General features: G+C 32.1%; 2 protein-coding genes across 5 annotated transcripts in view; both read left to right on the forward strand.

The window, feature by feature from the left end:
• LOC119642241 (terminal nucleotidyltransferase 5C-like) overlaps positions 1-19,498 on the forward strand; it is a 182,239-nt gene extending 162,741 nt beyond the window's left edge. For 3 of the 4 annotated variants that reach the window (XM_038041303.1, XM_038041304.1, XM_038041305.1), the window contains one exon: positions 17,698-19,498. In XM_038041303.1, the coding sequence (XP_037897231.1) occupies positions 17,698-19,401 (1,704 nt within the window). In that variant the 3' untranslated portion in view covers positions 19,402-19,498. Of the gene's footprint in view, positions 1-4,193; positions 4,535-17,697 lie in introns of those variants that run through there. The other variant, XM_038041306.1, reaches the window with a different exon arrangement.
• LOC119642278 lies at positions 19,402-20,001 on the forward strand (the record flags this gene model as incomplete). Its single annotated transcript, XM_038041375.1, has 1 exon — positions 19,402-20,001. A coding segment is annotated over one exon (567 nt), but the record flags the coding sequence as incomplete, so codon positions are not given.
• Between the last annotated feature and the right edge of the window lie 4,884 nt (positions 20,002-24,885).

Raw genomic sequence — 24,885 nt, forward strand, 5'->3', positions numbered from 1 at the left:
CATACATAGGCACACATATACACAAAAATAACAACAACAGCAACTTAATTTTACATGTAAAAAGAGCATAAACTTGTGGTATGAAAACGAAAATGAAACGAGAAGAAAACAAGTTAAAAAATTTTATTTTAATATAATACTTTGTGTGTCTATATGGTAGATTACTACAAGTTTGTTGAAATTGTTGTTGTGTGATTATGATTGTAGTTTTAATTGTAAAATAAAAACAAAAAAGAAGGGAATGGCCCATAGATTAATATATATATATATATATATATATATATATATATATATATATATATATCGACGATATTCAATGGACTCTGTGTGTATACACATATTCATTTTCGAATTCTTTTTAAAACAGCAAAAGAGAATTTTATAAAAGAAAACCAACAACAAAAAACTCAAGGTTTCTTTTGGTTAAAAACTGTAGCTATAGATGAATGCATGCAAAATATTGTTGTTTTCTTTTTCTAAATCTAAAATAAATACAGGTGTGATTGCATGTGTCGGTGTGTCTGTGCATATGCGTAAACATTTTGAAAATGTGCCAAAAAACATATTATTTAAGAAAAATATTCAAAAAAAAAAAATTTTCCATACTATTTCATTTCATTCAATTTCAATCGACTCAATAATTTCATTATCAAATTGGCTAAAAGGATATCACATGATTGACTTAACGTTCTAAACTGTCTTACAAAATCTTAACTAAAGAATTTCTACATTATAAAGCTGGACTGAAGAGAGTCAGGCAGTTTTGTGAAACCAAAAGATCAAGCATTCATGCTTTATAATGAAAACATTTTTTTTTCCAATTTATTTTGCTTGTTAAGTGATCTTTGAAGGATAAACGAAAACGATAGAAAAGCAAGGTGTCTACAATATGTAATTATTATTATTCCCATTGTCCGAAAATGTGAGTTACATTTTATAAAAAAAAAGTTCTGAAAGTAATGAATTTTATTGTTAATTTACAAACCACGCTAAAAGGTGTAAGTTTGTGCAAATGTAGACAACATCCAGAGGAACTTTCGAAAGAGCAACGTTTTATTATGCCGACTGATTCGGTATTACCTTCTGAATAGATTTAAACTTGTCTGTCTGCGGGTCCGTCCGTCTGCTTTGATTTGTTATGCTCAATCCACAGCCTGCAGATTTTTGATTTCATGCCCTGAAGTGTTTTGGCCAAAGACGAAAGCTATCAAAAGTTTTTCTTATCAGACCACTTTTTCGATCACTTTCTATATAAAGACTGATTTTGAAAAGTCACTAAGTCGGTGTGGTGAGGTAAGATATTTAATTGTGAGCTATAGCCTATAGTGTTTTATACTTGTTTTAATTTTAAAGGAATTATTTGCTAAAAAAATTTTAAAAAAATTCAAATAATGTGGGGTTCCTATATTAAATAGAACAAGAAGCTGCAAGAGCACAAAGTATTTTGAAACCCTACTAGGATGTGAATATTAATAAGTTCTAATAAAATTGGCGAAAATATATTCGTTTATTAGCTTAAAGACGAATTCAAGCAAAACCATATTCTCTACTCACCACTCCTCTAGTCACTAACTTCTTAAGTTAGATTTAGTGAAGAAATGAAAACGGTGCAGATGCTGCGAAATAATAATGCCAAATTTGCCCTAAAATTATACAATCTTTATAACATATTTGAAATATAATAATTTGGAATTGCATTGAATTGTTATATTCGGAAATTTCTCTAGGCTGCACCCACGCGGTTTCATCAAATACATTTCGTGTTCCAAAATACTTACGACGTTTCGAACTTTTTTCAAGCTGCACACCGGGCTCATTTAAAAACCCTTTCGTTTTGTTGCGAAAATAATTCGGTAACCGAATGCAATTATTAAAGGTCTGCATTCTTAGCCGTCGAGAAAAGCATGCAATTTAAAGCTTTCTAATATTAGCAAAGTAACAAAACAGCCACTTCCGATGAAAACATTTGCACTAAGATTTCCAATTACTGGCATAATCAAAAAGGGCAATTTGGCTTGTTGAAGAAGAAAAAACGATTGCTTAGGAGGATTTTGTAACAGTTTTCGGTAATCCGAAATTTTAATTATTCATTATTGATAGTAATAGCTGTGGTAATTGGCATAAGCTGAATTTCAAACAAATTCTAAAGACAGATATTCAAATGTGTTTAACTTTCCTTGGAAATCGAATTGCAAGTGAATCAAATGCCGTTTAACATATGTTAATGGAATTTTATGAATTCTGTTTTCAGACATTTGCATATATATCCGGTAATATCTGTATGCCCACCACTGTAAGATGGGGGTATACTCATTTTGTGTTTTTTCCAAAAGATATGTCAGATCCAAAAGGAAGCTCGATTCTCCATCCCATTCCGATTTCGTGGGCGTACCTTTCCTATCCTGAAATAGAAAATAAAAAATAAGTAATTTATAAGAATTAATATAAAATTTTGATTACTTTTACTTTGCTACGTTTTCCGCCAGATGTTCCTTTAAAAAGAAGACACATTTTTCATAGTTTTTTGGACCCAGTTTACTCCCGTTAGCTGCACATTGATCATGAAGCCTAGCAGATATGTTCGGTGGCTTCTTCCGTCGGGATAGAAGCCTGCTTCCCTGAAGAAGGCAATCCGTGCTAGTATTGTTGCCTGCAGGCGCTTGCCGATGTTTTCTTCTACCATATGGTACATCATCACGAACTTCTATATGTCACAGGCGTCACGAAATGCGTCATATACTTCGGGCTTTGCAAATTCGGGTTTTAGATATTGGTGAGTTTCGCTGGCCAAGTCGCTTGGGTCATTTGCATCTTCTATTCTTTTGGTGAGGTCTTCTAAACATTCTTGACAACGCAGCTGCTCGCGTATGTACTGTCCTAGTGCATAGCCCGTGAGTAGCCAGATGTAGTCCTCCTACTTGCTAGTTAGTTGGACAGTGACTACATCTGAGCGTAAGCGTGTAAAAATTGCGTCCATCTGAGAGTAAGGGTATGTGTTTGTTTACGATTCTCAATAATTGAAAATGTATTTATGTAAAAATTCGGTCCATCTGAGCGCAAGCGTATAAAAATTGCGTCCATATGAGAGTAAGTAGTACACAGCCCACAATTCACTGACGCTCGATGGTATCGAGCCTATTCTCAATCTGACCAAATTCAATTATCCTGCATCCGACCAAATTCAAACCGACTCTCAATCTGACCAAATTCATTTTTTCTCAATCAGACCAAATTCGATTTTTCTCATATATTACCGCGTTGACCGTATGAACCTTACGGGGCTTACGGGAATGAAATTAATGAGAATGAGAATGTACCCTTAAAAGGCTTAAAGCAAAGGAAACAACTAAAATTTGTTCGAAAATTTAAAAAAAAGTTCTTTTGCCTGTACATGCACCACAAAACAAGACAGCGAGAGGAAAAGTATCTTCTGTAATAAGAAAACAACAATTGCAAAGCAATTATAAATTAAGCAAAAATTCCCTCTCTTAGCCATTCTTTCCGGCTCTCTCTTTCGCTTTTTCTCTCTTTCTTCTAATATTGTGCTTAAAGATGAAAAAGCTTTTTCTCTGCTGCCGAAAAAGCGCTCAAAATACAAAAAAAGCAAATAAGTATTTTGCTATATCCATTCTCCTCCCTTGCTTGTGCTCATTCACATTAAGGGTCTTATTAAAATTTCTTGAATGCACAAAACGCTCACTTACTTCATCTAATTCACAGCTGGAATCAGTAAGTGGCTTTACGAATTTGCGAGAATAAAATTTCTTTGTTTTCTCGAGTGCTTTTTCAATGGTCTGAAAACAAAATTCATCACATTCAATAATTTCCCACATACTCAATACACTCAATACTTTGAGACGATTGCTTGGCAACATTGTTATTGTAAAAAAATTTTTTTGCTCTCAGAGGATTTCTTTGGTTTCTGAAAAAGAGAGCAAGAAATAGAGACAAACATGAATATAAATCTTAACATTTTCTAGATTTTTTTTAGTTCTCTCTCAACACTCTCTCTTGAAGTGACAAAGTGAAATGACGTTAGTGACGGTTAGTTAGAAAATACCTCAGACGTTTTGTTATTTCAAAATATTTTTAAAAAATTCAAAAAAAAGATTATAAGGAAGACGAAACTAAAAAATTTTTATGATTTTCTATAAAGGAAATAAAACGGAGAAAAGCCAAAAATAATTTTTAAACAAATTAAACAAAAAATTTCGTGAATTTATTTTTATTGTGAAATTAGTTTTATTTTTTATTTAATTAAATATTTGAGTAACGCCCCTGAGCGTGTGCCTGTGTATGTGTACAGCATTATTTACTACCCTCGCGGTGTAATAGTTGTGACCATCCACACACACTACGAAGTGTGCGTAAATTTTAGCAACCTGTATCGTCTGTTAACACATTCGTACGCACATACGTATATAAAATAGCCATAATATATATGATATTTAGTTGTGCAGTTCAGTAAGAAACCAAATGCCAATACATTAAAAGGCAGATCAACAAGAAAAAAAATACCAACGTAATTTTAACGGTACGAACAACAAAAAAATAAAAAAAATAAAACTACTTTTTTTTCTCTTTATTTTTTTCATAAAATTTGCCACTTTTCATATAATATAAATAAAACAACTTGAGTTGTTTTTCTTTCTTTTTCCACTTTTTAGATGTTCGCAAACGCTGTCATGCATATTTCTTTTTTTTTTTTTTGCTTCCTCTCTCTCTCTCTCTCCAATCTCTCCATCACCAGTGAAGTTTTAAAAATTTGAAACGTGTTTTTATATGTTTTGTGTATTATGAAAAATGAAAGAAAATTTTCACTTCATTTTTTTAAGCTCCTGCAATAATAATAACGAAAATTTGAACCTACATTTGTTTTTTTTTTTAATTTTTAACGCAATATTTGTATCTTATATCATTTTAAGTAAGTGTGGAGAATTTAATTTATACCTATGCATGTGTATATAAAAAAATAAAATAATTAAATAAACGAAAGCAAAATAAAAAAATATAATATAATAATAAATCATCAAAAGATGACATAAATATTCAATTAAAACGTACTCTTCAAATTAATTGATATTGCATTTTCGTTTCGAAATGCAAAATTATAGTAAATTATAGAAAGAATGAAAAAAAAGTTATTGTATTCCTATTAGCGTGAATTTTTTTTTTAACTCATTGCATATATACAGGTAGAGACTGTCTATAAAAGAAAATACCTTCTTAAATATATTTTGTGGCTGCCGCTTCTAAGTTATTTGGAACCTGATGGATGCTTAAATCAGTTCACCAATATTCTTCTGTCAACAACATACATCTGCAGGTCCGCGTGTGATATTCTTTGGCATTTCTATCAAAAATAGGTCGTTCTTTGCTCTGATAGAGGATGGAATACAATGTAAACAGAAATAGTTTATGTAAATGAAATGAATTTGCCACTAGCAATTTTGCTGGCGCGTTATATACTTATCTCGAAAACGTTCATTTAAAACGGAAAAGGTTAATAACCGAATAGTTGAAAAAAAATTTTATGAACCTTATAAAATTTGCTAATGTATGCGTGTACAAGTTAGAATTATCAAATGATTTACACTTTTATATAGCTATACAAAGTTGTACCTAATTATACTATGCAGTGTTTGTGCTAAAAGCATATATACATTAAATTTGAATGGACGTGTAAATCATTCCAAAACATTTGTCTATATCAATTTTCTGAATCCCTTTAAGATGTTCGTCTGTCTGCCTGAATTCTATCAAGCTATTTTTGTGTTCAATTTAGAATTCGGAATTTTGGAGATATTTCGATGTAATCTGATTTAATTCAGCTAAACGATTAATTCCATAGTGAAAATGGTCCGAATGGGGACATTTGGACCATTGGACTTTTTTACTCGCTAAGCCCTGCTTTGAGAAACGATTAACATGAAAAAAATTTACGATTTTTAATATTTCTTCGGCAACAATTGGCGAAAAAGTAGTACTTTCCCATATTAAATAACAGTGAGAAAATTTGATTCGAATAGCTCTTTTTTTTTGTATTTCCCTTCATATAAACGTATTCTCCCTCTCTAGAGCTCTTTTAATTAAGCCTTAATATAAAAACAATTTTCATTATTTTATGATGAAAATTAGTTGAGAATAACTATTAAATATATAAGCTAAATGTCCCAAGTTTGGACATGTATTTTTCACATGCGTTTATTATAAAAAAATAAGTCCTTATATGCCAATAAGATATTTGTATTAAATAAATAAAATTAGCTTTATTCAATAGCAACCATATCGTTTCACGCTTTAGATCCTCTCATAACAAGTAAGCTTTCGTGTAGCAGTGATGTCTGACTTTGAGCGTTTTGTAAGAGAACATTGGTACAGTATGGTAATTTACTATCTTCGATTTGGATAACTCAATTGTTGAAGGCATACTCCTGTTTAAGGGTTCGCATACAACGGGGTGCAAATTTATGACAAAAGTGGTGTAGAGTATTTAACGATTGCCTGAGGTACAACCTTCTAACTTTGTCTTTTCACCAACTGTGCAAAGGCCACTTATGGACGTAAGGGACTTTGTAAAGCGTACTATATTCTTAGTTATTCCGAACTCATTCAATATCGTTTTTGTCATGTCTTTCATGTTTTGCTATTGTTATTTTGGGTATTGCATAGCCACATAGTTAAGAAGCGCAGAAATCAAATCAAATTTTTTGTGACCGTAGCTACGTAGTGCGTGCTGGGTCGATAGAGATGTAAAATTTGCTTCCCAGACAGAGGGAGGCAATCTCTTTCTCACTCTCCATCTCTCTGGTTGTCATTGTGTTTAAGTGTAACGGGACATTCCCTGAGGGGTTGTGATCATATATTTTCAGGAAAAAATAGACAAGTAGAGAGGAGAGAATAGAGAAATAGAGAGGGGTGTGGTTTCAGGATTGATTAACGCCATACGCAAATAACCTAAAACCATCATTGTCCAGGCGGGAGCATGCTTGCAAAAAAAAATAATACATTTACATATACAACTGAATAAACCGCAAAGCGAATAAAGCTTTCTTTATTTCTTTCATTGTTGTTTTCTGTTTTAATGTTGTTTTAGTTACGTCAAACAACTTTGCGGTGCGCTTGCACGTTGGCATAAATACATAATTTATCGTCTTGAAAAATATACAAATTTGGTTCTTGCGTTTTTTATTTAATTAATTTCTGTTTTCCTTATGCTTGTTGTCATTACAGTTCTGTAAATCGCCTGAAAATCAAGTCTGAATTCGATATACATTGAAGTCCAAGGCATTTATTATTTACTCATACAATATGAGATGGTTATCAGTTCAAAGTTTATGAAAATCTATTTCAAGCGAGTATTTTATAACCTAGGTCCAGCTTACGTCTTCGTGTTGCCGGTGTGCTGTTTGGCTAAAAATCGAGCCAGGTCGTAATTATTAAATCAACTATTGTAGGGCGTCTCTTAATTATAACAATGTTTATAATAGCAAAATTTTCCCATTTCTAGTTGGAACTTCTCTACGCCTATTGAACTTCAAATCGGTGGGCCCCTCGATCGGTCAAGATATGTTTGTATCTAGAAATTTGATTGCTTGAATGTTAATGCTTCGAGCATAGACGATTTTCAATTATGTTTTATACCCTAAAAGGTCTGTCGCCAAGCTCGGGAAAATCCAATAATAATGTTTATTATACCCAGCAGCAATTGCCATACAAATGTATACTAATTTTGTGTGGATGTAAATAACACCAAGAAGAACTTGGGCTAGACCTACCTTTTACTACGGCCATCGATTTAGAAAGTGACTCTAAGATTGTCCGTCTGTCTGATCATCTTATGTTTTTAAGCACAGATCGCAGGTTTTTAAAATATTTTGATAAAACTTGGTCAGTCGATGTGTGTTTTAGCCAAAGAACGAACATGTTTCCAATTGGATTAGTTTTACGATCACTTCCTATGCAAAGCCTTACTTTGAAAAGCATTGAGGTATTTAACGGTGGGCCCTGGCCTACTATTGTGTTTTTACTCACCTTGATTACTATAAATATTTCTGTAAGCTATAACCGTATATAACAACAGTAATATGTAGGGTAGAAAGGAAACCAAAGCAATAGTAAATGAAATTTACGTTATCAACAGAAATTAAAGAAAAAAAATCAAATTAGAAAAAGTCATGTCACCATATAACCACTAAACTGACACTTGTTTTATATGTGTAACGGACAAAGCACAGAAGCGTTTCTATATTCATTCTGCGAATAATGTAATTTAACTTGTTTGAAAATGTGCACATATATATATATATATATATATATATATATATATGTATGCGTCTGTGTATGTGTGTGCGTGGCTTTGCGCATTTAGAGACAGTATAATTAATTTACAGTGCATTAGATCGGCGTTAATGTGTCAGTAAGTAAAAACAACTTTATAACTGAAAATATATGTGTAAATATGTATATAGATATAAGTAGCGGGTGATAAATGAAAAGAAAACAAGAAATTTCTTTAAAAGGGAAATTAAATAAAAAAAATAAAAATTTTCTAAATAAAATACATTAACAAAATTGATAAGAATAAATGAATGTATTTATATATTTCTACAAAATACAAAAAAAAAAAAAAAAAAAATAGGAAAAAGGTGCATAAATGCATGTTTATGACAATTTTAGCTCTTAGTTATATTATCGAGAAATAATCAAAATCTTATTATAAATTATGTATATTTTCTTTTTTGTCTTTTGTTACACATAATAAAAAAAGACGAAATATAAATGAACGGCACTACATTTTGTTTTGTTTTGTACCACGTAACAAACGGAAGCTATTTAAGCTTGAAAAGATAAAAAAAAGCAAATAACAAATTTCAGTTCATTTCATCTGAGATCTTAAGGCATTTCATTCTTTGCCATTTCACATGAATTTTCTGTGTCTGCGTTGATAGCAATTTTTTTTTATGTTTTCGTTTCCTTTTTTAACATTTTACGGAAGTAATTATTGTATAATCTGAAGTGTATAATAATCATTAAGTTATAAAAATAAGCAAAAAAGAAGGAAAGAAAATGAAACAAAAAGCACTGATCATTACTCAAAAGTGTGTTAAAGTTTATCTCATAGAAACGAAAGAAAAAAAAAACCCAAACTGTGGCAAAAATTCGTAAATAGTTGAAAAAGTTATATATATACATATATATATATATATATAAAATCATCAAGCAAACCTTGAAAAGGAGAGCTCGAAAAGGATTCACAATGGAAGAACATAGGCGCGTAAGATATATTGAATCTATGGGTGGAGGTGTATGGCCGTTCTTAGTTCACGGAGTTCCGTGCCCCGCTTATAAAAATATCAGGAGCCATGACAGGGCTGCGTATAAAGCGGCTCAGGGCATCAGATCAACCCGTCCTTTAAGTTTCGTCTGTTCGTTTGTCCTCATAAGGCTTTTAGTGTGTGTATTTTTTTATTGTAACCGTCTGTTGAGTATCTATGGGGTAAAAATTTAACCCCCACTTCCCTATTCACTGTCGATTTGGTTGGATTATCGATGCCAACATAAAATGCAAATTATTTGTAACAATTAATGAGGTTGAGTAATAACAGGCCTATGATACCCTTACATGTCCTTGACTGCATGAGCGCCACGATGAACACTCTGAAGTGCGTTTAACGATTATCAGCAGCGCAGAACCTTGCAAAAAGATTAATTCTGCACTTTTACCTGAGTAAACTAAAAAAAAAGAAGCAACATACAAACAAATCGCATCTAATCTTCACATTTAAGCACGGCGCGAGTATGTAACCATATTCAAATATTTAATGTTTTATTGCTTCCTTCTGCATTGAAAGCGCAAATTTTTTGAATATAAATGGGTACATGTTTTTAGATGTTTATGTTTATGTATGCACACTACATACATGAACCAAATTAATATATATAGATACGGTAAATTAGCCAAATTAATGACCGTGCCATTGAGAATAGCGAACAAAAAAAAAATTACAAAACATATGGATAACATTTAATTTATTTTAATATAATCTTAATTTATTATGAGATTTACTGCAACAAAAATTTCAATTCAAGTGAATTTTTAAATTTCAAAAACATTCTCTTAACATTTGTTTTTATTATTATTATTATTCAATGGTAAATTAATCTGTTGAAAGAATGCTGTAACAATTTAATGTTTTATGTCAACCCATGTTAATATGCTATAAGCAAGATTGCTTCTTTGACTTAAAAATTATTTATCAGAAACACATGTCTAGCCCACTATTGCTAACGATATTAAGATTACATTTATCTCTTTGTTTGCGACATATGGAAATACTCTTCAAAAATTCTCAATAGTGTTCTTTACATCAGTCTGTCTCATCTTCTTATTACTAGTTATTAAAAGTCGTTGTTTCATATATCCATTAATTAATTTCGTTGATGAATTCTGTATGAACAATCGTAAAAATTATTTCGTAATATAAGAGAAATAAGAAAACAATTCATTTATAGCCTATATAGTCTACGCCATACCCAAGTAGTTAAGAAGGACAAGTACCAAGTCAGCATGTCGGGGTTCAATCTTCAGTAATCTATCCTTTAGAATTAGTGTAGCTGTAGTGAGTGTCTGTCGATGTTCTATCGTCAAAGCCATAAAAATTACCTACCATTTTAGCCGTTTTGTAACTCTGTCTCTCTGTTCTCTGTTCTCTTTTTTGTGGCCATCATGGGGACATAAAGGGAGCTACCCGTAAGCAATTAGGCATATAAAAAAAATAAAAAATTTGAATTAGTCACTTTAGGTATAGCCACGGCGATGTTTGGGATTCTCTATTGAACGGAAAAAAGAGAAAATTAACGTCCTGTTCTCGGACATTCAAGTTGTCGTTGTATATATTTAGCATTATAAACAAATACTTTAAAATGACAGTTCTCTCTTATATCTAAGAAAGAGAGTAAGCGAAGGGTCTATTATATATATGTATAGCGAATCGAAAGTTGTTGCGATGCAAAGATAACTTACGAGATCGCAAGGCGTTTACATGCTATACTTCACAGTAAGGCAAATTTTTTTTAGTAATTATAAACCGCGACGTTTAATATATCATGGTAAACGGTAGAGAAAAATACAAAAACTCACTTAAATTTATAAAAATAATGGTTAGAGAAATTTGATTTATATGTAAAAAAATAATTCTCTATTGAAATATAATTCTATACCAAGCAAGTAAGATAGTGATATTTAAGTACCATTACTTAAAAAAAAAAAAACGCAAAAAAGATCACATTACAATATTCGAACAGGAAGTAGATGCGTTCGACTTTTTCCATTCTTTTATAGGTGTGTAGTATCACCCACACAATATGTGAATATGCGATATCGTGGAATCTGTTGTAGCAACATACAAAGCAATTTTTCTGCTTTAGAAAACAAGAACATATTCAGTTTATTTTGTACTGTAGGCATGTCGATCTGGACCATTTTCTATGTCAACCTATCTACAATAACCGCCAACGTATTGGCCAAATTTAAATTTGATATCTTTATTTTTAAGAGCGAGAGAATGTTTACCACATTTGGACAGACGGGCAGACATGCTTAAATCGATTCAGACTTTGGCAATAACGAACAATACATATATTTTTCAGCATATTTTTACAGCTTTTCCATCTAAGTGTAGTAAACGCTTAGAATATATCACTATCTTTTGGTGTAATAATTGTTATTGGTTAAGAAACTTGTGATGTTTTTTTTTGAATACAGGGAGAAGGACCAAATTGTTCTACATTGCACTTTTAGATAATTATGTAATATATAATATAAGACAATAAAGCTTAAAGCGATGTCCTTCAATGGTCTTTGAAATTTATTTCAATTTTTTTTTCTATATATTTGGAAAGTGTGCGACTGTGCGTTCACTTCAATTTTTAAACATGATCTTACAGATTGCCTCAATAGCGTATGATCCAAGTTTTCCCTTTTGCTTCTAGTTCTACGAATTCGACGAATTCGGATATGAAATAAAATTAACAATTTTGAACATAGCAACAATGCAAACAATTCCGCTAGAATGTTAAAAATGATTTAAATGATTGTGCACTAGTTCCAGTCAATGAAATAAACTATATTCCATTTATTGTTATGCTAATGTACGATATATGAATAATGTACAAATTTCAAATTTTTGAAAAAAATCTTTCTTTTTATTCCAACCGGTATTATAATGTACCATTAAGTGATAATGCTTGCGTTTCACGCATACGAAATCTTGATGGATGGCAAACTTGAATTTAATTGAATTGTTTTTTATATAAAAATAAACATAAATTTCAGTATCTTATTAATGCATTAAACAAATTAATTACTTTGTTTAATTTAAATATTATATTTAAACGTTGTCTTGAATTAAAACTCAAAAACATGTTTAGAGTACAAATACAAGTAATTTTCAATCTATTACTAAAAATCTGAATATATATCAAGTTTATTAGTACATTTGAGATACGAGTTGTCTAAAGAAGGTCGCAAAAAGGATTCATTGATTCACTAATTGAAAATGCATCTTATTAAAAAAAAATCAAATTTCTCCCAAACCAAGGCAAATGTTCCCTTCGCAAGTAACACGGAAAGAAGGGAATATAGACAGGGAAGTGATTGAAAAAATGGTCCGATCCGAACCATTTTCAATGGCATTGGTCCTTTGTCAAACCATGTCAGTGTACCAAATTTCATCAAAATGTCTTAAAAAAATCAAGGCAGACAAACGCGCTTAAATCCAGTCAGCAAGGGGATGCCCGGTTTGCGTGTAAAATGTCACGACGCGAATGAAGTGAGGAAAGACAAAAAGATAGGGATAAGAGTTGACTGCTGCCCAGTGGCCGATAAGTGTTATGCGTTTTTCTCGCCTGAGCGACCAAAGTAAACTCTGTCGCACTTGAGATTTAAACCCGCGAACGCTGACTTAATAGTCGAGATTTTTACTTAATCGGGTACTCAAGCGGATCCAATGAATTTTAATATATATGTCCGTCTCTCTAAACACTTGCTGATTTGATCTTGAAATACTGACGCCGAAAACTTGAACTTACTTCGGATTAAATTTACCCACATATACATCCACATTAATTACTATAGAATTCGAAAGGGTATTTTGAAAGGAACTGAAATTATCAAAACGTTTTTAAAAATTTAGTTGGATTTCTCTCTAAGTTGTTATTATTATTTATTATTATAATTCATTTAGCCAGAGAAATAATTTGTAAGACTAAAGTCGTAATCCTTAAATGCATATTGCTACCAATTGCCTACATTCCAGTTCCACTTAATCTTAAAATTAAGTTAAATAAAAGAACAGGCACTTCGCACTTAAGCGTTGCAGCGCTAGCATGCATCTAAGACTATCGGTTTTATTTAAAACTCTACCTAACTTGAGATTTCAACCACCGCCCATCAAGTTGTTAGCCGAGACCCTTTTCCTTCTCGGCCACTCGAGCCGATTCTAAAAAATAAAACTTATTTGCCTAACCACGTTTAACTTTAGTTCAAATCCGAGGTATCCACGATACGACGCAATATATGTTTTTTTTTTTTTATGTGACTGATATTCAATTTTATCGCATTTAAAAAAATTTTTGAAACTCCACTTAAAAACGCTTTAAATACCACTAATTAACTTTTTCTTTATTTTTTATTTTACTGATACGACTTTGTTTGCATGTATTATTAGGTAGTTATTAACGGACCGTAATATATCATAGTATTTAGGTTAACAAGAGCAAACGTAATTCATTGCACTCTAAATAACATTTATTTGAAAGATGATGACGATCATAATGATGATATCTAACTAACACTGCAAGCTCACATGTTTTCTTTCATAGCGGGACAATTGAAACTTCATCATGTTTGTGTAGTTTAATAATAAATTTAATATCTGGAAATATTATCGCAGTAATGACGTGTACAAAAATGTTGTTTGTTTTTTTTTTTTATTATTGTTAGTTTTTCAGTTAACGGTAACGTTGATAATAAAACAAAAAAAAAATCACAGAATGGCAATATTTCATATAGCACATATAAAGAAAAGAAGCAAAAATACCGAATTCTTTAAATACACTTTATTAGTTTGACTTCTTGATTACTTTGATGAAAGCAACTACAACAAAAGAAAAGCTTGTCTTTCTCTCAACCCTTAAATGCATAGCGTCGGAATTGTGGTCATATCTTTTTATATAGCAATCCTTGCATAATGTTTTTTTATTAACTCTTAAATGTATATTGTTGCCAGTGTTATCTTATTTTCAAATTGTTTTACCAGAAAATTAAGTGAAAGTGTAATGTTGACAATTGGCAACAATATGTATTTAAGGAAAACCTGTATTGTCAGGTTAAAGAAACTAGTTTATGACCCTTTTTCATCAAAATTCGTAGGAAAAGTTTTCTTGTCTCTTACATACACTATTAAATCAAAGGAATGTAAATTTGTGATCGGCAGTCGTTTCCGACTTTTTTTTTTTTTAAGTGATACAATTAAACCTTGACTGTTCTGGCATGTTTTAACGAACGACGGAGTTCGGCGATTTTCGTAGATGTCTTTTGAATTCAGCTTTACACAATTATGAACCCTTTGCAGGAAGAAAAACAAATTTGTGGCAAGATCCTTTCACATAGGAGATGTGTGAAAACATCGCAGCCAAACTCTCTCTCTCTCTCTCTCCATTTTTACTGAATAATTCAAAAAGTGTGATATCAGATGACACCACGATTTTGACCCTCTACCTAATATTAGAATGGGTGATGCAGTGATTGCCAACCGTGAAACCTTGTTTATTCTGCTCGTTTGTATCAACTCAAGCCAAGTTAAAATTAATTAAATGTCTTGTTGTGCCACTTATATCGTATGAAGCCATCGTGTACAGCCACTTCGATCGCGTTTCGAGGGCCAAGCTACACTTAACTTTCAAAAAGTGTGCCAGATACATTTTCAATAAGCACAAATACGACAGAATGTCGCCGTTTTCAACTGGGATTTTAAATTCTGATCTATCATAGTTTCTTAATATGTGAAATGTGTACGATGACTGTAATTCTGCCAGACCATAAGTATTTGAGACCATTAAGGTTTTTTTTATCAATGTTGTGAATTTATGAAACGGGCTACCGCCTAATATCGAGGCTATTGTTAATGTGTATAGTTTCAGAGCAGCAATCAGGAAATTTTATAGTCCCTAGTGCAATAGTAATTATGTAATTATCTCGAATTTCTTGGGCACTTCGAGTTATCCTATCTAGTATTTTAGCTCGTGCTGAAACAGATTTTATAGTCTTACTGGCATGATAAACTCATTTTAATCGTAATTAATTACAATTAATAATGGAACTTGTAATTGTTTATGTACTGATTAATTATTGATTAAATGAATAATAATAAAAAAATAAGTATTTAAAAAATTGAACAGTTATGAACAGTATGAACAGTCCGATTAAGGAAGTGGAACCGTACTCTCATATCCTATGGCACTGTCTTCACGTAACTCTATAAGAATTTTAGAAACGCTGGTACGAAACTTTAGGCACATTCGGCCGTGTGTCAGTGTAATGTCTGCTGTAAACATTTTTTTGGCCGCTATCGACTTCAAATTTTGCAGAATCATTAGAAATTCTTACACGTAGATTGGTGCTGAATATGGAGCCAAAACGGTCGAAGGACGCACATACAATGCCTCGTAAACTGAAAATACTTTCGTTCGTGTTTTCCAATAGAAAAACAATGCGGTTTTTGCTATTTATTCATAAATACCACAGCAAATAAACATTCAAAAATTAGAACGTATATTCTATCTGCAATGTCATAGCACCTATATAAAAATGGCAAAAATTGACCACCCCATCCCAATAATTATATCGTATCAAAATTTAATTTTCTTTGTCAGTGCACAAGTAAGTTTCGAAAACTCCATAAAGTATATAAATTCTTGGCGAATTCAAATTTGGAATTCACCTAAGCATATCTATCAGTGCGTCTGCTTAACTGTTCAATTGCGCATCTGTAGTAAACATTCTTGCTTCGCAAAAATGATTACATCACTTTAAATTTACAAAAGAATCTCAAACTGACCCAAATCGGTCAAAGGACACACAATGCCCATCATTGCGAGCACCTTTGCCTTCCGTGTTTTTTTTGCTTGTTACTCACAAAGTACAAGACACAGGTCATATAAATTTTCACTTTCATTGTGAAAATCAAGAAAAAATCAGTCAGTATTACTATGAAAATTTTTTTCCATTGTTTTCCAGCCGAATATCATTTTCGTACTTGTGGTGTAGTTTTCCGTGATAATGTATGCACTATGCTTACGCTTACGAGCGTTTAAATCAATATTATTCGACACGAGTGAAATGTTCCGTCGAATCTTATGTGAATGCGCGGCCATCTGCAGACTCAGTCAAAAGTTTGGCGACTACGTCAAAGCGCTAGCCACCACAGTATAGTACTCCGAACAAACGATTGTGGGCGGATTCATAAAAATTCCAAACTCGAAGGGCTGGGGCGTTAAACGGATACAAGAGATCAATATACATAGACATAATAACCAGTGTGTTGCTCACATTTGCATGCCTCTAAAAAGTTTATGGTGAAAATTTCATTATTTTTAGAATACCTTTGCTAGCAAGTAAGAGATAGATGTCGAGAGCTTTAATTTAATTCGCGTAGAAATTTTATGTTCCTGCTTTCCGACAGAAGAAAATATTAGTTTAGAATTAAATTGTATTTTAAGCCTAGCATGCATTCAGTATAGCAAACATGATTGTGTTGATTTTTCCTTATTTTCTTTTTTTCTTTGATAGCATTTATTGAAATTTTCATTTGCTTTTTTTTTAATTTTTCTTGTCGTTTGCTAGCTAATTTTACATTTTCTATATATAGCAAACATTCGTTTAAAGCTAAAAATAAAATTTTGTTTATTTTAATTGATTTGCGTTTGTATTATTTTCATTATTATTGCTTTCGACATGATCCATTAATTGTTTTCTACGATTTCTCGTTTCTATTATTGTCGTTACTATTGTGATTCTTATTGTTGTTCTTCTTATATATTTGTGTACATACATATGCTATTGTTGTTGTTGTTGCTGTTATTCTCATCGTTGCATTTCTGCATTTGTATTGTAATTGTCTTGTTTTCTTTTTTGCTATTTATTTTATTTCGTTGTCTAGTAGTATTTGCCCCACATATATGTTCATTTTAATGTCAACATTAGTTCTTGAACTAAAAACAAGATTTAGAAAAAATCTGAGTTAAAGATAAAGAAAAAAATTATGAAAACTTTATCTGATTGTATAATAAAATGCCGAGTTAGTTATTATTATTGTTATTGATATTTATTTAATTTAATAGATTTCCGTATTATATCTGAATAAATGTTTGCAACCATCTGTGTAAGCAAAATATATTTGAACAATTTTACTGTTAAGCCTATCTTTCAAATTCAGTTGCACTTAACAACCCTAAATGAAAGGATATAACCATAAATAGAACCTCAATCGCAATTTTGCTGGCGCATGCGTTAATATAACGTCATTTCTTTTTTTATCAATTTTTATACTTTGCTGAAATCATGGATACAACTTTGAAAGGTCATGTTTGTAATTGCATTTTTGTTTTCTTGTTCTTCTTTGTTTTTTTTTGCAGTGTGGGACACTAGACGCACCCGATTCGTCATATCATAAACAAAGATCCGATAGAATGGACGTTTATCAAATTGATGATGGTTTTCATTCGGATGGTGGTACTGAAACTCCACCACCATCGCCTAGTTCCGGTTCATCAATAGCGTCCACATCAGATCACGGTTCATTGGAAAGTGTCGACACGGGCGGTACTCAACGTTTAGCAGTCTTGTCTTTCGAACAAGTGCGCAAATTGCATCATGTTATGGATGAAAAAGTTGCCATACACGGTCGCGGTAATTTTCCTACATTAGAAGTAACACTTAAAGATTTGGTAAATTTGGTGAGGCGTAAATTAGAAGCCGATGTAGGTTCTGGTGGGGCCGGTGTTATAGTCAAGGATGTACGTCTAAATGGTGGGGCAGCTAGTCATGTATTGGCCTCCGAGGATCAGCCATACAACGACCTGGATCTAATTTATGCCATTGAACTGAGCTCATCACGTCACTTTGATCGTGTCAAAACGGCAGTACTGAATAGCTTGCTAGATCTGTTGCCCGAAGGTGTTTCTAAGCGACGCATTTTACCGTGTGCGCTCAAGGAGGCCTATGTGGGTAAAATGGTTAAAGTCAATAATAATAACGATGGCGATCGTTGGTCATTGATTTCATTGGGCAATTCACCCGGACACAAAAATGTTGAATTGAAATTTGTCGATACAATGCGACGTCAATTCGAATTCTCAGTCGACTCATTTCAGATTGTTTTAGATTCACTGCTATTATTTTACGATTGTGCCGCTTTACCCATTTCCGAGAATTTCTATCCCACAGTGGTTGGTGAGTCCGTCCACGGTGACTTTCAAGAAGCCTTGTATCACCTGCAAAAGAAATTGATCTCAACGCGGCAGCCCGAAGAAATACGTGGCGGCGGTTTGCTCAAGTATTGCAATTTGCTGGTGCGCAACTATAAGCCAGTCGATTCACAACGTATCAAGACGCTTGAACGTTATATGTGCTCGCGTTTTTTCATTGACTTCCCGGATATTAATACGCAACGTGTTAAATTAGAAGCGTATTTACGCAATCATTTTTGGGGTATAGATGAGGAGCCATTGCAATATCAGTACCTGATGCATTTACGCGATGTGGTCGAAAATTCGACTGTATGCCTAATGGGTCATGAGCGACGTCAAACCTTAATGCTAATTCAATCATTGGCCGCTCAAGTACTATACAAGGAGCAACAGAAACAAGTGCAAGAGCAACAGTATCATCAGCATCAGCAACAGCATCATCAACAGCAGCAGCAACATCAGCATCATATATTGGAATTGCAACAACAACAACATCAATCGCAGCAAGCAAACAATTCTACAGTAACCTTAATGACTTCGACGTCATCACATTCAACACAACAACAACAACAGTCTGGACAGCCGACGGCAACAGCCATTTATGTACAGCAGCCACAAACTATGACCGCAACGGCCACCATATGTTGTGCCATGCCGGCCAACAGTTCTGAACAGCAGCAGCAGCAGCAACAACAACAGTCAACCCAACAACAGCAGACTCAAAATCAAACAAATGCAGCTGCAATGCCACCACAGACCATACAAATACAAGCCGGTCCGCCGGGATTGATTTACGCTAACGGCGTCTATTATGCACCTGTGATTCCAACAACCATTTGCACTTGCAATTCAACATGGCTAAGCACGTGATTAAATCTGCCTGCAACTATATTAACAGCAACAAAAGCAGTGACAACAGAAGGGTCTCTGATCAATTGCAACAATCACTTAAATAAACAACAATACATAGAAGTAATTAAGGCTCCAGTCAAGTTTATAACAACAGAAGCAACAACATCAGCAACCACACCAGTAGACTCAACTATAAATTTCATAAATAACTTAATAGTTACAAATAAAAAAGATATAGAAAACAACAATAGCCTAAACAGACAAACTAACGGTTTTGAAGGTTATAATGAAAATTATAATGATGATGATGATAAAGAAGAAGATGATAATGAGGTTACGAAAAGAATAACAATAACGAAAACAGGTTTAGCGGGTGATTTAATATTAACACATGATTATCATGTAGTGCAGATTGAAAACGATTTAAATGAAAGTGAAGCAGACTTTATCTCAGGTTATGAAGAGAAGAAGAATTTTAAAGGTGAATTTGCTTATTTCGTACCTTACGATGGTTCAGAACCGTATACTTTGATATTGGGGGAAAATTTCTATTTTAATGTAACTGCATTTCAATTCCAGAGTTGAAATGATTAGGACTTGAAAATATATAAAATTTACTGTTATTGTTTTGAAGGTTACTCTCTCTTTCATTAACTATATTATAAACATTAAAAGGCTTGTACTTAATTTCTTTACATTTTCTAATCTTTTCTCTTTTTTTTGTTTGTTAATGAATGTTTAATGATTTTGAATTTCCTTTTTATTGTTTTTTTTATTTATGTTTTTTTATTGTTATTTTCTTTAATATCAATTCATACACGTGCTTTGAAATTCCGTAACGTCATGTACATTTATTTAATCTATTGTATTATAAGGTAACCTTTGAACCTTATAATTAAAAATGTATAGTAAAGAAATTGTCACCTAATGCATTCAAAGCTTAAAACATTTCTAGGCCAGTATAGAATTTTGTTAAGTTGAAATTATTTCTACTTGTAGAAACCACTAAACGAATTTTAGGTCGCTTCTTCCTACTAAAATTTTCCGTCAAATTTCAAGTCAAACGAGAATTTGTTGAGATTCTTCATTACAAATTTATAAATTCAATTTAAATAACTTGCAATTTGAAAAGCAGCCAACGAAATAATTTTAATTTTCAGACAAATCAGAAATTTAGTTTGAAATCATATGCGGTTAAGGATAAGTTTTATTCATTTTCCACAAAAGCAAGATATCTATTATATATGTTAACTTGTAGTTTAAATTAGTTAGCACGGCGAGTTAGCATATCGTAGTTTTGTGATTCCTTTATTGGTCTGAAATTCTAGTTTTAATAAGTTTATGTTGTAAATCAACTTGAAATTGAAAACTGTTACGAATTTATATCTAAACCTCAGTTTAAGCTTTGCTGTTAACCTTCAGTTAAAATCGATTAGGAAACATGAGGAGTTAGTTATTTATTTTTTCAAATTCTAAGCAAAACTAAAACCTTTACGATTAGCTTAATAGCAGTACGATACAGTTCACGGCAATAAACTAAGTGAAGTCTTACTTTATTCCCCAATCACTTCAGTGGTTTCTGTTACAATTCGTTCAATTTTTATGTTTAGTTATAGACACTCCCTAGCCTTTGAGAGTTTTAGTAAATCATTTATACAAACTTTTTTTTTTAATGTTTTTAATTTGTTTTTATTGATGTTACTATAATACGTTAGTTTTAATTCATTATTTGTTTTTTATGTTAATTTTTGCTTTTTTTGTATCATTGATAAACTTGACTGTGAGCAGAAGCAATGTATAACTCTGGCTTTTTTAAATTTTCAATAACTTTTTCTACTTTTAATTTTTTCTTTAAAGAATTTTATGCAATTTTTCTTGTATAAATAGAAATACTTTGAAAAAAAAGCAAAAGGAAAGAAAATCTTAAAATTGTAATCATAAAAACGCTGATACACAAACAAAAAAGGATATTAAAATATGAAAATACAACAAAACCTTTTATGTATGTATGTGTATAATATAAGATAGAAACATAATTTATATAATGTAACATAAAAAATTTAAAAGAAAAAAATTGAGGAAATTCCAAATACCTTGGTTTTTTTATTCGAAAATCTAATAAGAATATATTTCAATGTAAATAGTAATAGAAAAAAAAAACATTACTGAAATCAAATTTAAAAATACAAAAAAAATAAGATGAAATTTAAAAAAGTAAAAACAAATAAATATATAATAGAAAAAAAGATATATATACATATACACAAATATATATATTCATAATCAAATGTTTATTAAAGACAAGATGGCAGCTTAAAAGAGAAAGAAACAAAGGAAAAAATTTATGTAAAAAAAAAAAAAATTGATGAATAAAAAAAGAATAAAAGGGTAAGAGCTCGTAGCCTGTGTCTGAAAGGAGAGAAGAAGGAAAAGTTTATATATTCATTTTTTTTCTTTTTTTTTTTTTTGTTTGTAAACTAATATATTCTGTCTGTCTTTGTAGTTTTGGTTATATAATAATAACCCTACATGTAAATGCTTTATGAATCATCATTATAATTATTTTTATTACTACTATTATTATTATCATCATCAGAAAGTGAACACAAAATTCAATATATATATATATATATATATATATATCAAATTAAGCATATTTTTGTTTAAAATAATTTGCATTATCCTCTTAAAGTGGTAAATTCTGTTTTCTTAATTTAAAAAACAATAAGTGAATTATGTTAGTTATAATTCTAAAAATATTCCCATTATAAACAAAATTCTATCCAAATTTATGTTAAATAAAAACAAAAAAATTAAAACAAAATTGATTTTAGAACAAATGTTATAAATACGCGAGTACACTAAAAAAAAAAAAAATACCAGCAAATTAATTAATTTAAAATCTGATGCTAGTTTAAGGTTCTCGATATCGAGTATGTACTTAATTCGACAGTCGTTCGTGTTTTGTAAATTAATACAACTCGATTGCTGTCGTTTCAATCGAGGCACAAACAACGTTATGTTTGCGCAATTATCATCTGTGCGTGCATAATAATAAGAAGAAGAAAGAGAAAGTAAATTGCATAAGCAAGCATTACATTACAAGTCCAACAACTTGTTGTGCAACTGTGTATGTTTGTAGAAGGATTTGTGCAGATGTACGCAGAAGGACTTGCACCCGGACCCGGATTCGATTGTGCCGATTGTTTCAAAATCACTTTCTAGCTTAATTTTTTTGATTTACTCCGCAAGAGTAGCCGAATAAATAAGAATTGCGATTACCAACTCAGTGTTAGCGGGGTGAAGTCTTACTGCAGTAAGTTTTACTTTAGTCGTAACTATAATGAGCATTCAGTCGTTGTAAGCGTAACTCTTACCGATTGGGCACACACTCATTAAGCTGTGACTATCTCCTTATTTCCTTCCGCTCCTACATTTTTTTCTGCCCGTCGACGTGATCCGCGTATAGGTAACATCCTGTGAGTGACAGAGAGAGAGAGAGAAAAAACTGATTTGAGTTAAGCGTGTCTGTTCGTCGAATTTGGTACGCTAACATATTTTGGAAGAAGGATCAAAGCGATTAAAAATAGTCCCGATCCGACCACATTTTCGAGTACTTTGCTAGTAGTCAAATGTCGTTATATAAATAACTCTAGGATAATGAATTTGGTAGTGGGCCGTGGCTAATTATAGCGTTTTTAGTTATATTTTTACGACCCTTTAACTCTTACAACTACTTAGCCATCTTCTAGGGAATCGTTTCATGGGTGTGGATCAATATAATGACGATTATTGCAATTTAATCTTGAAACCACTTTTTTATATTTTACTACTCAATTTAGAAAAGTTTTTGACGATTTCGCTCAGATTTCTCCATCATTTTTAATGCATTTCAATAAAATTGTTAAACGCATAGTAAACAATTTGCTTATGTTTTTTGTAGGAATTTCAAAATTTTTTTTGTAAATCATACCATAATGAAACATTTTTATTGACGGAAAGCTGCCATTGCAAATCATGGGCCGAAGGAAACCATAGGTAGGGTAAAATACAAAATGTTCCAGGTCTTACGATCTACCCGTTTGGTCGACCGTCCTCTTATCCCTATAAGAATGAAGCGCGTGTATTTCTTATAGACACTTGTCTTGTAGCAGTTTGTGAAGTGCTCGTCGGAGAAAAATTTAAAACCTACCATATCTTCCGAACTGGCTAGCTCAGCAACGGCACGTATGAAGAAATTCGGCAAATCTTTAACAATTTCTCGGATCTATGGTCCTTTTTATCAGAGGACTACAAGATTCGTTGTAACATTTTATTGAATTCTAGTGCAAGCAACTAGAAACACATCTCATCATCAAGTAACAGTAAACCTTGAATGTAGGTAGCACTTCTTTTGCAAAGCATTCCTTTTTCTCAACGCAAGGGGAACTCTTTGTAGCCGAGACAGCTCACATTCTTCAAAAGTTTCCTTCTTCTCTTTCGTTTTAAATGAGATATTACTACTTCAATCCCTTGGATCCTCTCATGGGCAGATGGCCCACCAGTCAGCAGTAGTTTCTTTTGGCCGAGATAGCCCAACTTCCTCAAAAATTTCCTTAAAAATATATATAGGTGAGCGAGAAATTTCGAAATAGTAGTTCGCGTAATATCTTGTTGATTTATGGCTCCCGATGTCCGGGGTAAACTCGATTGCTATTTAAATATATTACTCAATAATAATTTTATGAACGAAGCGTATTTGATCCGATAGTAAGAAATATGCACACTCTTATCGAAAGCTATAAAGTCTCTTCCTATTACACCGAGTACATAACTCACAGCTATCGACTTTATTCCTTAACTTTAGTTATAATTTGGCCTCTGCCAACACCCGGGATCTTGCAATAGAGGTGTTAAGTTCTTCTTCTTTTTTTGTTTCAAGCAGGGTAGGGCAACATATTTTTCTGTTAGAATTCGGTTTGTTTTACGGTAATTTCGCTTATAATGCTAAATTTATAATACTTTGAAGCGTCTCATTACACAAAAGAATGAAAGCCACGCATACGCTTGATTTTATTTACAGGCAGATAATGACTTTAAAGTGCAAACTACTTAATGAATATTGCGGTTGTTCGCAAGAGTGTCGATGGTACACATCAAGTTTTATCAATAGCAATCGCAGACGAATCACATTGTCCGGTTAAGTCTGGGATGAATTGCTAAATATGCCCCCAGTTGGTATCACTCCAAAATGAAATCCCCATTATTTGGTCATTAAGACGACGATTCTCCACATCAAGCAACAGTTCTATGCAGTTTTGTGTGAAGCATTGTTTAGTATATAGATACAAACAAAAAACCTTCACCGTGCTGTTTTATGGATTAATTCTTGGTAATTTTTGATTATCGTACATGCAGCTGTAAGCCTGCGCATTTTTTTTTTTCTTTAATAGAAGAACGATGTTTTTCGCTCAAAACGTTTAAGCTGGACGCACACGTAAAAGTTCACTTAAAAGTAGTTTT

This window comes from Glossina fuscipes, unplaced genomic scaffold, assembly GCF_014805625.2.
Source record: "Glossina fuscipes isolate IAEA_lab_2018 unplaced genomic scaffold, Yale_Gfus_2 221, whole genome shotgun sequence".
NCBI lineage: Eukaryota > Metazoa > Arthropoda > Insecta > Diptera > Glossinidae > Glossina > Glossina fuscipes.